Source organism: Acomys minous (genome assembly GCF_964271855.1).
Source record: "Acomys minous genome assembly, chromosome: 7".
Taxonomy (NCBI): domain Eukaryota; kingdom Metazoa; phylum Chordata; class Mammalia; order Rodentia; family Muridae; genus Acomys; species Acomys minous.
The window spans coordinates 23,547,499-23,565,149 of NC_140488.1; the positions used below are offsets into that span (position 1 = coordinate 23,547,499).

General features: G+C 39.3%; 1 protein-coding gene across 1 annotated transcript in view; it reads right to left on the reverse strand.

Annotated features, from left to right (window-relative positions):
* STK26 (serine/threonine kinase 26) overlaps positions 1-17,651 on the reverse strand; it is a 51,758-nt gene that overhangs the window by 10,503 nt on the left and 23,604 nt on the right. The window contains exons 3-4 of the mRNA XM_084789818.1: positions 12,162-12,392; positions 2,143-2,199 (exon numbers count right to left, since the gene is read on the reverse strand). Of these exons, the coding sequence (XP_084645944.1) occupies positions 2,143-2,199; positions 12,162-12,392 (288 nt within the window). The remainder of the gene's footprint in view (positions 1-2,142; positions 2,200-12,161; positions 12,393-17,651) is intronic.

Here is a 17,651-nt window from a genome sequence, read left to right on the forward strand (position 1 = left end):
ATCTCCATGCTTTATAATTACATCACAGCATTGCTCCTTTCTTTTAGCTAGTAAAGCACAAGTGGGCATTTCTAACCCGTTTTCTTCATTTAACATTTGAGGAAATTAAGTCACAGGGTGATTAACATGCTCAGAATTAGGCAACCATTTAGTAGAACTGCAATAAGGTCACAAGACTTAACCGATATGACACTGACAGCATTTTAATTCATTAAGTTTATATTAATTGCCATTTGTCTTATTATGTAGAGGTGGCAGCAACATGAGACAGAAAATTAAAGATGTAAGAGACCTTCAAAACAACTTAGTGTAAGTGTCTATAGGATCTTCAAGTCAAAAGAGTCTGTGTGCCTTGTTCACAGTCAGACTTTGGTGAATAGAGGTGGCTGTAGAACCTCAAACAGCCATATGTCAATCCAACCGTTCATCTATAAGAAGTTGAATCTTATAATTTATATTGAATTTCAAATACAACTGCATGTTAGTAAGTTTTCAAGGGAGGGATCAACTTTGGTACCATCACAACAACTTTAGGAAGGAAAAACAAACCATATTTCTCAGAGGCATTTGCCACATGAACATGACTTTATTTTCCTGCACACCACCAGATTTTAGCAATATAACGTCTCCCTAGTAAAATGGGCCAGCAGATGGCTCAGTTAGTAAAGGTACTTGCCACCAAGCCCAATAACCTGAGTTTGAGCCCCACAACCCACATGGTAGGAGGAGAGAACATACTTCCATAACTTGTCCTCTGATTTTCTTATGTGCACCATGGACTGTGCACATCCCTTCTCCACCTTCACAATAAATAAATAAATGATAATTTACAAAATAAAAAAATATGATAGTAAGACTTTTCAGTTATTTTAACTGCCCCTCCCAAATACAAGCACATTTTCAAACATACTGAGGGGTAGAGAAACCTCTATAGAAAGCCATATCCACAGGCCAACTGCATTAAAACCCCACACCTCTCTAACAGAGCATCACAGACAGGCTAAACTACATGGCAAGCACTGATTTGACAGTTCTGCATGTTGGGAAGTCTAAGCAGATGGGTATCTCTGAGAACACGCTTCCTGGTTTCCAGATGGTCTTTCTCATTGTACCCTCTTATAATAGAAGTAGAGCTAGAAAGTACTCCTGAGATGACTGACAAAAATGCTATTGCCATTCCTGAGGGCTCCACTACCATGACTTAATTGTTTTCCTATAAATACTCTATTGTATGGGGAGGGGGGAATGTTAGGGTATTGACACATACATTTTCTTTCTTTCTATTTTGTGTTTGTTTTCTTCTGTTGTTTTGGTTTGTTTTCTGTTTTGTTTTGTTTTTTCCCTGAGACAGGGTCTCTCTGTGTTATCCTTGACTATCCTGGACTTGCATTGTAGACCAGGCTGGCCTCGAACTCAGAGAGATCTGCCTGCCTCTGTCTCCTGAGTGCTGGAATTACAGGCATGTGCCACCATGCCCAACTGACACATACATTATCAAAGACTCAAAACTGACACATACATTATCAAAGACTCAAACCTTTGGTTCATGATCACTGTTGGTGAGAATTATCTCGATGTATTTTAAGTTTTTCATTATTACTTTATGTGGATACTTCTTTTGCTTACATATAGGTCTATGTACTATTTATGGGCCTGGCACCTGTGGAGTCCAGAAGGCACCAGATCCTCTGAAAGTGGAATTAGAGACAGTTGTGAGCTGCTATGTGAGTGTTTGGAATCAAACTTGGGTCCTTTGGAAGAGCATCCAGTGCACTTAACTAGTGAGCCATTGCTCAGTCCCCTATAATATTTTTTTAATCCAAGTATACTCAGTATTAAGGGAAGTGTACAATTGTCAAACTGGCAAAAATTGGCACAAACTCTCTGAAGTTCAGGACTTTATTTTACTGTGGTATGTAAATACTGAGGTATCTCTTACGTATAGTAAGACTGTCTGCAGCATGTTCAAATCTGTACTACAGTGTGTGCACATAGAACAGAAGCCCCTCCCAAACAGAGTTAAAATTGATCACCTTACCCTAATCCATTAGGTTCCCCCAAAGCCACTGTTTACATAATTACAGAGTTAAATATGTTTATGTATGTGTGTTATGTTATATATAATTATTTTAAAATACTCACAAGATCCAATGCTGAACCTCCACCTAGGTATTCCATTATTATCCATAGTTTTGAACCCTGGAAAATGAAGAAACAATTTAAGTTACATGCCTGGCCCATGACAGCATACTAAGAAAAAAGTTAATGCTTACATAGCAACCAATGTACTGGTTATTAAATGCAGGCTTTAACATGGTTGTTTGGAACCTAGAACATATATTGTCTTTCGATAGAAAATTAGAAGCCGGGTGTGGTGGCACATGCCTTTAATCTCAGCACTCGGGAGGCAGAGGTAGGCGGATCGCTGTGAGTTCGAGGCCAGCCTGGACTACAAAGTGAGTCCAGGATGGCCAAGGCTACACAGAGAGACCTTATCTCGAAAAACCAAAAAAAAAGAAAAAAAGAAAGAAAGAAAGAAAGAAAGAAAATTAGAGTGCAGCGTAGAGTTCTAAACTTGTACCTCCTGCAAATCTAGCTAAACAATACAGCCAACCATACATGAGTATTGCTTGTCATTATCTAAGTATTACTAAGTTTTATAAAATTCAGAAAACGAACAATCACTTTAAGTCATTATGTTGAATAATATTGAGTGTAAAAGTGTAATTACATAAAAAAATAAGGACACAATCAGATACATGTGGAAATTTTTGAATGCTTTTTGTGCAATTTTAGAGTTTGAAGACCCTAGGCATTTTGCATTATTCCTCTTGTTTTAATGCATTTTAGAACCTTTTCCAGCCATGATTAATTGATATTTTTGCACATACATGGAATCCGGGGGGGGGAACTACCCCCTGAAAAAAAAAGAGTGGGTATTCAATAGACCACTGCAGATAAAAGTAACTTCATTGTGAGCTGACCAAGTAAAAAAAACAACAAAAAAAAATTTATAGAGGAGATATATGGAAATGTACTACAAAATAAATACACGTTCACACGCATGCGCGCGCACACACACACACACACACACACACACGCACATCATCCGGCTCTACTGGACTATATGACTAGAATCTAGCTCAGTAACAGAGTGCTTGCCTAGATCCTATGAGGTACTGGGTTTGATCTCCAGCGCCAACCACCTTCCCCCTAATAAAACCTTTATAAAATAAATCACCAACTTCCTCTTTCTTTCAGAGAGAGCTTGAAACATTCCTTTCTCTACAGCACTTCATGAATGGGATTCGATGAAACCTTGTGAGACCACAGAATTGACTAGAGGTGGAAAGGCTGGTTTAACTAGGTTGACAGCAGTCACAGCGTGAATGAATTGTGTCCTGTGAGCCCATTTCCAAGTCAAATATTTAGGGTTCTGAAGCCTGCGTTTCCTCATTAAAATGATGTCTAGAGGGAGGCAGGGGTGAATGCTTCCAAGGACAATTTTAACAGAAATGCATTGATAGTAAGTAGGGGTAGCACGAAGGGTTTCAGAGACACTACCTACATTCACTTCTGTACATTAACCATTTCTCTAGGGGAAAGCACAATCAATTTCTGACACAAGTACGATTTTGTCACCTAGAAGCCTCAGCTATGGGTTGAAAATTCTCAACCCTCTACCTACCGCTAGCCTTCATACTGTCATATCAGTGGGTGCTACTCTAGAGTTCAGTTTAAAATTTGCCACACTCACACGAGACTTTATCAAGGTGGGGAACGGACTCTCAGCAATATGAATACTCATGAGGTGAAGATGGACAAACAAGGAGTTGGATTGACCATGCTAGTAGCTTAGAGTTAAGAATTAGGGATGGAACGCTCAGATAGGACAAAATTAAGACACAAAGGAAGTATGGCATGCATACATATATGCCTGTTTCCATGTTTTTGGGAACATATGCGTGTGTACGTGTATAGAAGTAGATATTGAGGGAGGTTTCCTAGTTTTTTTCCCCCCACTGAACTCCACGCCTACCATGTGGTGAGTCTGCTAGGCCAGCTTGCTCTGATGGAACAAAGCAGGATTCTTTGTCTCTCCTTTTGGAGGCCAAGATTACAGGCAAGATGCACTTTCTCAGCTTGTGCCTGGGTTGTGGAATCTAAGCTCGGTTCTTCATGCTTGCATGTCCAGCATTTTACCTGCTGAGGCATCTCCCCAGCCCTATCAATCCTTTTCTTGGTGCTGTTTCTCTATGAGATATCTAAGAGAAAGCGTTGCCCACCTCCAGACATCTTGACATGTATTCTGTTCTGCCAGAGCAGTGCAGCTTGAACTGAGGAAGCAAGCCCAGAAAGTCCTGGGTCTTCATTAGGAAAGCCATGAATACCCACAGTAGTGGAGGAGGAAGCAGAGCTCTCGGAGTGATTCATATAACTTGCATTTATGTACAGCAATTAGGCACTGAGAACCTGACAACTGCAAATGTGATACATCTTCCTTTTAAGAGGAAGAAAAAAATCTTATAATAATGTATAAATTAAGCTATGTTCATTTGCCACAAAGGTGTTCCCAATAAGTAACTATACCCTACCATGTGAACTTAAAATGCTTCCTGTGTGCCTGACATTTAAAAGAAAGTCCTTGTAAAGTATGCTTTTATTTTGCTGTTCTGCATGAATGAAAGCACCTGTTTTTCAAGTTTTAAAAAATGCATGCCACTTTGTTTGTACTAGTTCAAAAGGGAAGCTTTCTAACTGTCACCAAAATGGATGCATCAAACCCTTAAGCTGTGACCTTACAGAGCAGGATATATGGACGACTTTTCTCAAGTCACAACGTCTACATCTGAATATGGGGCTTCCTAGCAGCAAGCAAGTTATTCGCTGGAATTGTGAGACAACCAGGGGACTTGCCTGGTTTTTATGACTATTTCTTTAGATTGCTCCATTTCTAGAGACAGGCTTCACAGGAGGATGCTCTGGACATCCCGATTCCAGCTAAGCAGGAACAAAGCATAGCAAAGCCAGAGGGAGCACAGAAAAAAAAAACAAACAAAAAACAAAACAAAAACAAAAACAAACAAAAACCCCAAAAAACAAAACAAAACAAAAACAGAAATAGCAAGGACACTTATGCCACAGGGGTTCTGTTGTTCCCAGCCGCAATCAAAGGGTCCATAAAAATATTGGTCACATGTCCCCTGGAGGGGGAGACCTGGTGGCACTCAGAGGAAGGATAGCAGGATACCAAGAAGAGACTTGATACCCTATGAGCATATACAGGGGGAGGAAATCCCCCTTAGTCACAGTCATAGGGGAGGGGAATAAGGGGAAAATGGGAGGGAGGGAAGAATGGGAGGATATAAGGGATTGGATAACCATTGAGATGTAACAAGAATAAATTAATAAAAAATTTTAAAAAAAGAAAAAAAAGAAAATATTGGTCACAAATAACTGAAACCAAACAGCCTAAGTCTAATTATTCGGGAGCAGGACAGCTTCTGTGTTTGATTTCTAATAGCAGAGGTTAGTGTTGCAGAATGTAAATAAGTGTGTTGAATTTGTTCTTTAAATAATTTTAAATGCTAAGAATATATATATATATATAAAATTCTAAAAAGCCAAGTGACTATAATCTATACCTGTAAGCCTAGCACACTTAAGGGCATGGAATCCTTATAGGAAAACCCTCACAAGCACACACACACACATACACACACACACACTACAATCACACATTTATAAAATAAACAACTGTAAACATAACTACTCTAGAGTTGTGCTATTTAGTGGAAAGAAGTTAGTTATTACCATTACAATTACTGATGTCTACTAAAGTCAACTTTGTTATCCTTTGAGGTTTGTGAACCCAATTATTTGCCACTAAATCAGACACTTGGCAAAGTACGAAGAAATTCTAACTACAAAGTTATGATTTGCTTATTCAAAAAATACTTAAGATATCCATCACAAACACACACACACACACACACACACACACACACACACACACACACACACACATTATTTGTACTGTATACAAGTTGAAACAATTGGGTGGTATATTACTACAGTAGTCTATTTCAGTAATAAAGTAAGCTAGAATGTATAATTGTATTAAGGCAGTCACAGAGGGTAAATATTGTATGATTCCATTGTATAAGGTACCTACAACAGTTAAGGTCATAGAGAATCCAAGAAATCCAGCAATAGGAAATTGGTACAGAGTTTCAATTGGCAAAGAGATTCTGGAAATGGATAGTGGTGATGGCTGAACAACACTGTAAAAATGGATACTAAGTACATCAACTACTCTCCGGGGCAGAGTCCATCCTCAGCAACAGTCAGCCAACACAAAGTGGACACCATGTTTTGGTTTTAATTTTTAAGAGAAGGATAGGGAGGTGGGGAGGAACTAGGAGGAGTTGTGGAGGAGAAAGGTAAAATATATTAATTTCTCAAAGAATAAAAACAGTGTTAAAAATGAAGACAAAAATGGCTAAAATGGTCAATTTGTACTATTTTTATTCACAATTTTAGAATGTAGCATGAATGATTTCATAGAATAACTAAGGACAGTAGAGAAAGCTATATGAAGAATGTGGTCAGAAACTTTCTCCCCTCGACACAGTTTTGCTCCAGTTGGAAATACCTTGTCCATAGAGCATGCTCCACAAAGTCATACCCCCAGCTACTTCCCCAGTGTTAATGGTATTGCACTAGATATACTCAAATATAAGTAGGTATCAGGAGACAAATTTGAAACACATACCGGGGGCTGAGGAGGGAGGCTGAATTTTGAAGTTGTCAGAATAAAGTGGATGAGACTGACTGGGAAAATTACTTGGAATGAGAAGAGTGCATGTAGTAGGCATTCAATAAACACATGCCAGTTACATTATGGGGCATCTTAGAGATGGATTATGTTAATCCTAAAGCCTATTTTGAGAAAAGAACATTTTGCATCACAGAAAGAAATGGCCTTCAAGCTTTATAAAATAAAATAAAAAAAAAAAACACCAAATACATTTTCAAATAAAAGAATATTCCAGAAGCACTGAACATATTCTGGATGCAATCACACACAAAGTTTTGTTGAAAATTTGAACAAGAAGGCCATGCAAGTATAGGTTTTACTCTGGAATATTTTACTCCTTTCATTCAATTTTTAAAACAAATACTAGTTGTAATATAGATGGACCCGTGGGTGGGGCCATGTTCCTTTAACATAAAGGCAATTTCAGCAGCAAATACAGGCATGATTCAAATTCTATTCAGTGCCCAAATGAGCACAATTTTAGGATTTACATTGCACTAGCAAAATATTTGAAGACGATAAAAGGCTCTCCCACTATTATGAGGTGAGAAGGAAAGGGTGTGCATGTTTTAGCACTCTTCACAAAGACGAACTTTGTCAAGAAAAGCTGCAGTGAACGAAAATGAAAGAAAAACACTGTGGTCACACTGGTGTGTTTGTCTGGTTTTTTACTCTTGTTTTGAAAGATGGAACTCTGCAGTGGGCTCAGTCAAAATGAATACCCAGTAATTATTTTGCATGTCTGAAGGAAATCACTACAACTGCACACAGTTTTAGAAAACATAAAATTTTCTCTCAAATGCAGTAACTTTCTTACTGCAGCTTACAGTGACGTCTTGGTTATGTGTGATATCCTGGGCAAATCCCCTATCCCAGGTTGCTAAATTAAGTTGACTCACAAACTCCACTGCCTTTGAAATGCACGGACAGGTCCCCAGTACATATTTAAGTCAGTTGACAAAGCCATTCTTTCATGGTACTAACAGGATGTGGTCTTAAGTTAAGCTGATTGCATTAAACAGAACCCTGTTATATTTGTTGTGGTTTTAGTTTACAATAAAAGACACATGCCTATACAATCATACTATGACAATATAAATGGAAAATAATGAGTTGGTTAATCTCAGTAAAGTACTTAGTCCACCAGGGTGCTTCCCAATAGTAGTCAAAAGATGTACAGGGAAAGGGCCAGCCTGGACTATACTTTAAGGGACAGGATTTGCCTTAGTGGTAAGTGCAAGGCTTTAGGTGTCGTCTTTAAACACACACACACACACACACACACACACACACACACACACACACACACCATGGTGCATGCATGCATGCACCCGTGCTCGCATACACAATTTAAAAAGTGATTTAAAATCAGAGAAGAGTCCTAAGTTTTATATGTCTATCCACTCACCTATAACAGTACTTACACAGTTTTACCACAAAGAAAAGGGTTCTTCAAATATCCCTTTCCAGGACTTCCATTAGTGATTGGTAAAAGAGATAAAAAATGTATTAGATTCTGTCAGTGGCTGCTCTGACTACATCCTGCCATCCATATTTTGGATAGAAATCAAGCATTAGGTTGCACTTATTAACAGATAAAGCATTTATTAGATGACTAGTGCATGGATACTACTAGGTTAGGTTTGAAGGGAGTATTTTTAAAATATGATCTCTTTTTTAAATTTTTTTATTAATTTACTCTTGTTACATCTCAATGGTTATCCCATCCCTTGTATCCTCCCATTCTTCCCTCCCTCCCATTTTCCCTTATTCCCCTCCCCTATGACTGTTCCTGAGGGGGATTACCTCCCCCTGTATATGCTCATAGGGTATCAAGTCTCTTCTTGGTAACCTGCTGTCCTTCCTCTGAGTGCCACCAGGTCTCCCCCTCCAGGGGACATGGTCAAAGGTGAGGCACCAGAGTACGTGTGAAAGTCATATCCCACTCTCCACTCTACTGTGGAGAGTGTTCTGTCCATTGTCTAGATCTGGGTAGGGGTTTGAAGTTTACCCGCCTGTATTGTCCTTGGCTGGTGCCTTAGTTTGAGCGGGACCCCTGGGCCCAAATCTGCCTATCATAATGTTCTACTTGTAGGCTTCTAGAACCCTCTGGATCCTTCTACTTTGCTATTCACCCATGCTTCTCTCATCTAGAGTCCCAATAGGATGTCCTCCCCTCTGCCCCAGTTTCCTGGTAAGTGAAGGCTTTCGTGGGACATGCTCCTTGGGCTAGTATGCAGATATAAGTGAGTATATACCATTTGAGTCTTTCTGCTTCTGGGTTAACTCACTCGTTATGATTATTTCTAGCTCAATCAATTTGTCCACAAATTTTGGGAATTCCTTGTTTTTAATAGCTGAGTAGTTAAAATATGATCTCTTACAAATAAAAAAACTCATGCAGTTGCAGCACATTTGTCCATGAGAGAAATATGAATAAACAAAGGCTCTAAGTAACTACTAAAATCGTCACCACCATGGTACTGCTAATTTAAAATATAATATAAAAAACTGATTTTAAATAGGTTTATTTAATATTTTAAGGCAGCCACCAAAAATAGCTTATCTAATCTAGGTGCCTAAAAATAGCAAGGGTTCAGGTTGGCTCCAGAGAGAGTCTGGAATTATTCAATACATAAAGATCAAACCAGAAGGAGCAATAACACATAGGACCAGAAAATTCCCATGACTGCCTGCCTACAACCAAGCCCATTGTGAGAATTAGGGGCGAGCCTAAAGGAACTGAGACTGCAAGTAACTCTAAAGAGATTCCATAAAAGAATATGAGCTGCTGAGTTAGATATTTTAGGAATGAATAAGAAAGCTAACATTATGCTACAAAGAACCAGAAGTTTTCATATGTAGTAAAGTATGATGATCACCTCCTACTTAAGGGCATTTCAACTTATACTTGATGAAAAGGACATAAGTAACCACTGCTCGCTTGTGCTTATTAATATGTAGCTTTTATTTGATTTTACTTTTTGCAAATCGGTGAACGGAACTCAATGGGACAAGAACACTAGGGAAGCTGCCTGTCAATGAACTATACTCATGTCTGTTTCATCTGTCACCTTGCACATACACTTACTTCATAAAAGTTGTAGCTCTTATATAATACTGGACCGTGTGCTCTGTGCTTACAGGAAGGAGTGTGCTGCTTATTTTCTATCTGCAGCACATGGTACATTGTATGACACAGAGTCTAGCTGTTGCATGACTCATTCTGTAGTGAATTCGCTCCCTGTTCAACCTAATAATGTATACAATATTAGACGAAAACAGGCTTTGCCAACAAAGTCAGTAAAATTGATGATTTTTCTGCATCAACATAAACTTGGTCACCAAAATGGAGGCATAGAAGTTGCTACTACTACTACTACTACTCTCTCTCTCTCTCTCTCTCTCTCTCTCTCTCTCTCTCTCTCTCTCTCTCTCTCCCTCTCTCTCTCTTTCCTCGCCCCTCTCTGTCTTTCTCTGTGTCTCTGTGTCTCTGTCTGTCTGTCTGTCTGTCTGTCTGTCTGTGTGTCTCTCTCTCTCTCTTTCTCTCTCTCTCTCTCTCTCTCTCTCTCTCTCTCTCTCTCTCTCTCTCTCTCTCTCTCTCTCACACACACACACACACACACAGTAGGGTGGAAGGAGAGAGAGTGAGACACAACATAGCCAAAATCCAAAATAGCTTACTAGCCCTAACTGTAGCAACACAGGAGACACAAAGGTAGCAGAATCTCTCCACAGAAAGGGTCTACCTATGCAGCTGAGAGATTGCTAGGAAGGAAAGAGAAAGATGGAAGCTATCAATATCACCAAGCAGTAGGGACCACTGTGTTCCCAAGTGGACTGCTCCAGGAGATACTGACACCATTACTGCTGAAGTGACCAACAGCCAGTCTTCCTTGGGAACCCCAGAGAGGGCAGGCATGGCAACACAACCCTTGCTCATGAAGCACAGAGCATTGAGTCACTGGGAAAAGGAGCCTCCTATCTCCCAGATCACATCAGTTCCTCATCCTTGGATTAATGGCTGCCCCCATGAGGGTCTGTAGTCCAGACCTTGGCTCTGTTAGTCTACTTCATCCAGCCACATGTCACCACCAAGTGGGATCACTGCCTTGGACTGCTGGTTCACACTCAGGAGGAACTAAAGTTTCTCTGTGCATGCCTCTGCTGCATACACCAAGCACTCTAAAGGCTGGATGTCTCGATGGCTACGTTGCATCCATCATTATCTCCGACAGGCCTTCCATACACAGAGTGGGAAATGTTTCTGTACACGCCTGAGCTCCAGATGGACCCTCCTGCGGCTAAGGTAAGTCTATACAGTGGTGCTAAAGTTACACAGTGACACCACAGCTCAGATTCTATGCCACTGCCATAGCAATCTGACTCATACAGGACTAGAAAGAAAGGTTCTTCATTTCTTTCTTTTTTCTTTTTTACCTTTTTTTTTTTGAGAACAGGAAAGGGTTTATTTATGAAAGATTTATCTGTGAGTCACTGCATAAATAAGCACACTTGACATATCACTTTGGGGTAGAACACATCATTCTCAGTGGGATGGGAATTGCCTGCAAATATCACGCCATTTTATATGAATAAAGGATTTGATCATATAGATCTGAGTGGGGGAGGAGGAAAGCAAGAACCCGGGGACAGTGCAGGTGAACTACATCATGTGCTCAGTATGAGTTAGACATGCAGGGCTAAGGGTATGCAAGCTAGGACTGGTCAAGCTAAACTGCTTGTCATCAATCCACTCACAACCTGGTGAAAGAAAAAAGCATAAATACCCAAGAGACTCAATACAATAAGTGACATATTTATGAACTCCATCAGTTCAGAGGTAGAGGCAGATTAACCTATTAAGAATAGCATGTGGAGGTCCAGGGGTGCAGCCTTTATGTGACAGAGTGGCTTTAAAGATTGCCAGTGTTTCTCCTCTTCCACTCTACCAAAAGTCCAGGGATGGAAGTGGGCAGCTCATCACTGGAGTTTCTTCAACAAGTGCCTGTTAACTCCAACAATGATTTAGTTGACACCATAAATGGTGCTGGATTCTGCCTAGAGGGTAAAGACTGACAAATTCTATTTTAAGACACTGCCTTTTAAGCCAGGCATGGTGGTGCACACCTTTAAACTTAGCAGGTGGATCTTTGTGAGACTGAGGCCAGCCTAGTCTATATAGTGAGTTCTAGGAGAACAGGGGCTACCTAGTGTGACCCTGTCTCAAAAAAAAGAAAGAGAAGAAAGAAAGAAAGACACTGACCTTCAAAAATAGAACTAGAAGAAAACAAAGCATAATGAAAACAACATATAAAATAATATATAGCATGTGCATTACCTTTAAATAGGAGCCGTAGTATTTTGTTACATATGCGCTGTCGCACTGACTCAAAACAGTTATTTCTTGCTGGATGTCTTCTATTTCATCCTCGGCTTCCTCAAGGTCAATGATTTTAATTGCAACCACTTGCTGAGTACGGTTATCGATTCCTTTGAAAACTTCTCCAAAGGAGCCTTTTCCAATGCGCTCTAATTTTGTGAATAGTTCTTCCGGATCAGCTATATTATTCTAAGGGAAAGAAAGAAGACAGTAAAATCATAAATGGTCTGAATCAATTTTTTTTCTTTTAGGCTTATTTTTATGTGTGTTTATTTTGAATTTTCCTGCATGAATACAAGTGTACCACATGTTTGCCTGGTACCTGTGGAGGCACAAAGAAGGCATTTTATTCCCTGAAGCTGGAGTTACAGACTGGTGTGAGCTATAATGTGGGTGCTAGGAACTGAACTCGGGTCCTGAGCAAGGGTAGTGAGTGTACTCTCCAATCCCACGAATCAAACTTTTTGAATAGAGGAAAACAAATCAGATTAGAGCTATAGAATACTTCATGTAAGTTTTCATTTTCTATCCTCTCCCCATATATATCAAATGTTGGTAAGGATGTGGAGAAAATGGTATATATATATATATATATATATATATATATATATATATATATATATATATATATATATATTATGACTGAATGTGAATTAGTATAACCACTATAGAGAATCGTAGAGACAGTCTTCAGAAAACCAAAAATAGATCTATCATTTGATCCAGGTACCACACACTGGAGTTTATCCTTTGAGGAAATAAAGGAACCTTATCAGGGACATGTACCCTCATGGCTATTGCTGCACTGTTCACAATAGCCAAGATATTGAATAAGTCTACTTACCATCATGAGATGAATAGATATGAAAATGTGATGCATATACACAAATACATAAGTAGAATATTATTTAGCAATCAAAAGAATAATATACTATACTTTACAGTAAAATGGATGGGAGTAGAGAGTATTACATAAAGTAAGATGAATGCAAAAAGGCAAATTCTGCATATTCGTTTACATGAGAATGCTTTAAGAACTCACTTGGAGGTAGGGCACACCAGGGGTGGGGTGCAAGCTTGTAATTCCAGCATTCTTGTGGTGCAGGTGGGGGGCAGAGGCAGGCAGACCTCTGTGAGTTTGAGACCAGCCCAGTTTACAGAGTGAGTTCCAGGACAGCCAAGGCTACACAGAGAAACCCTGCCTCAAAAAAACCAAAAGAGGCCATTGGAATGTCTAATAGTGATTACTAAAGGCTGAGAAGAAGAGAGGAGAAAAGCATAGAGGAAGCTGGATGGCAGGGAGCCAAACACAGCAGAGAGGAGTTTATAAGTTCTAGTGTACAGGATGTGTGCATTAGCAGGGAAGGGGTATAGTTCATAATAAGCTACTATATTTCATGAATAACAAAACTCAAATACAAACTAATGATAAAGAGAATGTTAATTAACTCTCATATGCTCTGTACATACAGTATACACACATGAAAACATTACATGATACCACATAAGTATGTACAATTTGTTACATGTCTGTCAGTTTTTATGCTTAACTATCCCAGCTGAACTTTCACACACCATTGTGTGTACCAAATTATCATACAACACACCCTTATGTGTATAGTTAACAATACATTTTTAAAATATATAAAACATTTCTCTTTAATCCCCCCAAAGTTGCCTTACCAAAAAAACCAGAATTAGACAACAAAATACAATCTAGAATTAAGCATAATTAGAATATGTGTGCACTGGCATAACTTAAATGTATAAACGTACTTGCTTCATACAGAGATAGTTTTTGCCTTAAAAGATGCAGAATAGATTCATGTGACAATCTTTTTATATTCTTATTGATATTGTTAAAGACATACTGCTGATCAAGTAGAGACTTAAGATTTTTTAGACTGGGATGGAAGGACCCAGAGGGTTCAGGAGCCCCACAAGAAGACTATCAAAGCTGGTGGATCTGGACCCAGGGGGACCTGCCCAAACTGATGCACCAACCAAGGACAGTGCATGCAGTAAACCTAGACCCGCTGTTCAGATCTGGCCAATGGACAGCTCATTCTCCACATGGAGAAGAGGAGGGGAGAGTCGGGGACTGTCTCTGACATGAACTCTGGTGCCCCCAAATTAATCACTTCTCCTTGGTGGAGAGGTCCAGCAGGCACAGAGAGGAAGGGGAAGCAGGCTATCTGGATGAGACCTGATAGGCTGTGGTCAGATGGTGGGGGAGGAGGTCCCCTTCTGTCAGAGGTCTAGGAGAGGGAAATATAGTGAAAGAGGGAGGAAGGGTGGGAACGAGAAGATATGAGCAAGGGGATAGCAACTGGGATGTAATCTGAATAAGTTAAAATAAATAAATTTTAAAAATGGGAAAAAAGGTTTTTCAGGCCTTTCAAACAAAACATTATTAAAGTACACTTGAGGAATAATCTGCTAGTCTAAAACTTTAGTTTGAGGCTTCTTTAAAATATAAAAGGATGCCATCTGATTCTAGTCACTCAGTCACATTTTCCTATTAAACCTAAACCTAAAGTTCATTTGTTATAATTTCCCCAGGTTTCATCTTAACGTGAATTTCCGGAGACAATCACAGAGCCCACATATCTTTTGTGTTTCACTTCATTAGACAAAGAAGCTGCGGACGTTTTCCTCTCAGTTCTTGAGCTGCAATGGAAGAATTTCATGAACTTCTCTTTCTCCTTTCTCATCTTACCTAAAATAAAGTTAACACATGACCTATTAACCCTCTAAGCGTCACCTATTCTCCTTGATTGGGCTTAATTTTCTTTTCACGGAGATACACTTTCGATTTCAGAATCTTTTTCTCTATTTCAAGATTAGTGTTCATTCATTCCTACCTTTAGTCACCATCTCCAGTGTGTATCCCTAGATGGATCTAATACACCTGGAAATTCCCAAAGGGCTCGGAGCTGTAGCAGGCTTCTAGCAACGTGTGTGTGTGTGTGTGTGTGTGTGTGTGTGTGTGTGTGTGTGTGTGTGTGTGTGTATGTATATATGTACACATACGTATCAATGCTCATAATTTATTAGTATTAGTGTTTCTTCTAAAAAAACCTGAATTTTAATATTACACGTTTTTAAAGCACTGTTTGTTTCCTTTGTTCTTGTTTTGTTTTTTGGAGACATGGTTCCATTTCATTGGCCAGGTTGTCCTGAAGCTTGTGATCTTTCTGCCTCAGCCTCTGAGTACTGGAATTACAGGTGTGAACGACCAGGCACAGCTCCTTTGGTTGTAGCCTTTTACCAACACTGTCCTATGGTTACTATCACACCTGTGGTGGCTAACACACAGTTACCTCTACTTAATTCATGTGATAATTTTTCTCTTTGTCAGAGCTTGTGGTGAAAATAGTCATGAAATAATTTGGTGGCGAGTTCACCTCGCTGCAACTTCCTAAATTTAGAGGGCTTGGGGAAAATTCAATGTCAAGTTTTGTTGTCTTTCTTTCTGGGTGTGTATGTGGACATATACATGGATGGGTGTGGGGTCACGTTTGAGTACAGACACGTGTGCATGTGTGTATATTTTCATGGGAAGTCTACCTTGGGTGTCATTCTTCAGGAGCTGTTCAACGTGTTTTGTATTTTTAAGTTAAAAATCATCATTACTATTATGGGGTGACATATGTGCCACAGCACATGTGTGGAGGCCAAGGACCAACCTTTGTAGAGTAGTTCCTTACTTTCATTTTTTATATGGCTTCCAAGGACTGAGCTCAGGTCACCAGGCTTATGTGGCAAGCATTTCCCCTGCTGAGACATCTTGCTGGTCCTTGTCTTGTTTTTTAAGACATGGTCTCTCACTGAGCCGTGAGGCTCACCTAGTATGCTAGGCAGTATGGCCAGCAGAGCCCCAAACATCTGTGTGCCTATCCCCACCTCTCCAGTGCAAAGATTACAAGCACACACTCATCCTACCCTGCTTCTTGGGATCAAACTCGGTCCTCATGCTTACAGAGTAAGCACTTTACTAATGAAGTGATCTTCCCAACCCCTCAGCTTTTTCTGATAAACCTAAACAAGAGTTCTGGACTTTGGAAATTCAGACTTGATTAGGAATACATATTGGATGTAACTTCTAATAATAAAATCTGAGGAATATGCTATTAGCTAACTTACTAATAAGAATCTTCTGTTGTTATGAAACAGAAATTAAATTGTCCTCTTCTTAATTGGAGTTTTAAAAGGCTTTAACTGAAGTTATTAACCCAAGGGAGGACACAGCTGTTCATTGCTTTCTGTAATAAATGGGCTCATGAAAATATGTAAATCATAGGTTTAAAAACCAAGTCACATTTCACATTTTAAAGAAGCCGTGAAGGGAATCCTAACTAACCAATATAGTTTAAGAACTTAAACTGAAAAACAGCAAGTTGGAGACAAAATGATCCATACACAGTATTTATACTTCAATTCTAATTCTGGGCATTAAATGTCTACATTTAAATGTCTACTTGAACTTTCAGAGAAGATGAAATCTGAAACCAAGATTTTTTTTCTTACCATAACCTCACTCCCCTAACTATCTGAGGGGTAGAGACCTTTGCCCTACTACTAATTCCAGAAGCCCTGATAAATAACATCTAATTTCTAATTTCCTCTTTAACATCTATATATCACCCTAAATGATTCTTGCAAAGACACTTGGTATGAGTATTGAGATCACAGTGTTTGGGAACCACAAAGCACAAAGATGTGAAATGTACATCACTGGGTACAGAGAACTCATGGTTTCTAGTTTTCCCATGTAAGCATATAGGTCTCCTCTACTTATGCACAATAAAAGTAGCACTGGAGTATTTGTATAGCACAGGCCATCATCTTCTTGTAATTCTTCTCAAACATTTTTATTCAACATTGTTTCTGGGGTACATAATAGTTTGAAATGTAACTGATGACAGTATTTACATTAAAACCCAACAATAATGGAAAAATAAAAGTCTTGATGTAGGTAACAGTAGAAAATGACTCCAACTTGTTAGAGAGGGACACTGAGAATAGGTGCAGGAGAAAAAACTGTAGACAGAATTAAAGGTATGCTTTAGGCTCTAGCAGAACAGAGATCTGGAAAGCCAAAACAAAAACAAAAACAAAAACAAAAACAAACAACAACAACCAAAAACAAAGACAAAAAACCCCATGATCTATTTATTTGACTTGAGGTAGCTGAGTAAGATTGCCACTGTGGGACAAAGAGTGAAGTCATAAGATGTTTAAGTAAAGGAGGTAGATTTCTCAGAGTTTGGGCCTAGGAAGGGCTGAGCTCAGGGATTCTAAAGAGTCTCCAATAATCTAGAACCACGCTTAGTAAGGCTGACCGCTAAGGCAGTGGTTCTCAACCAGTGGGCCATGACACACACAGGGGTCCTGTGTCTGTTATCCTGCATAGCAGATATTTTACATTACAATTCATAACAGTAG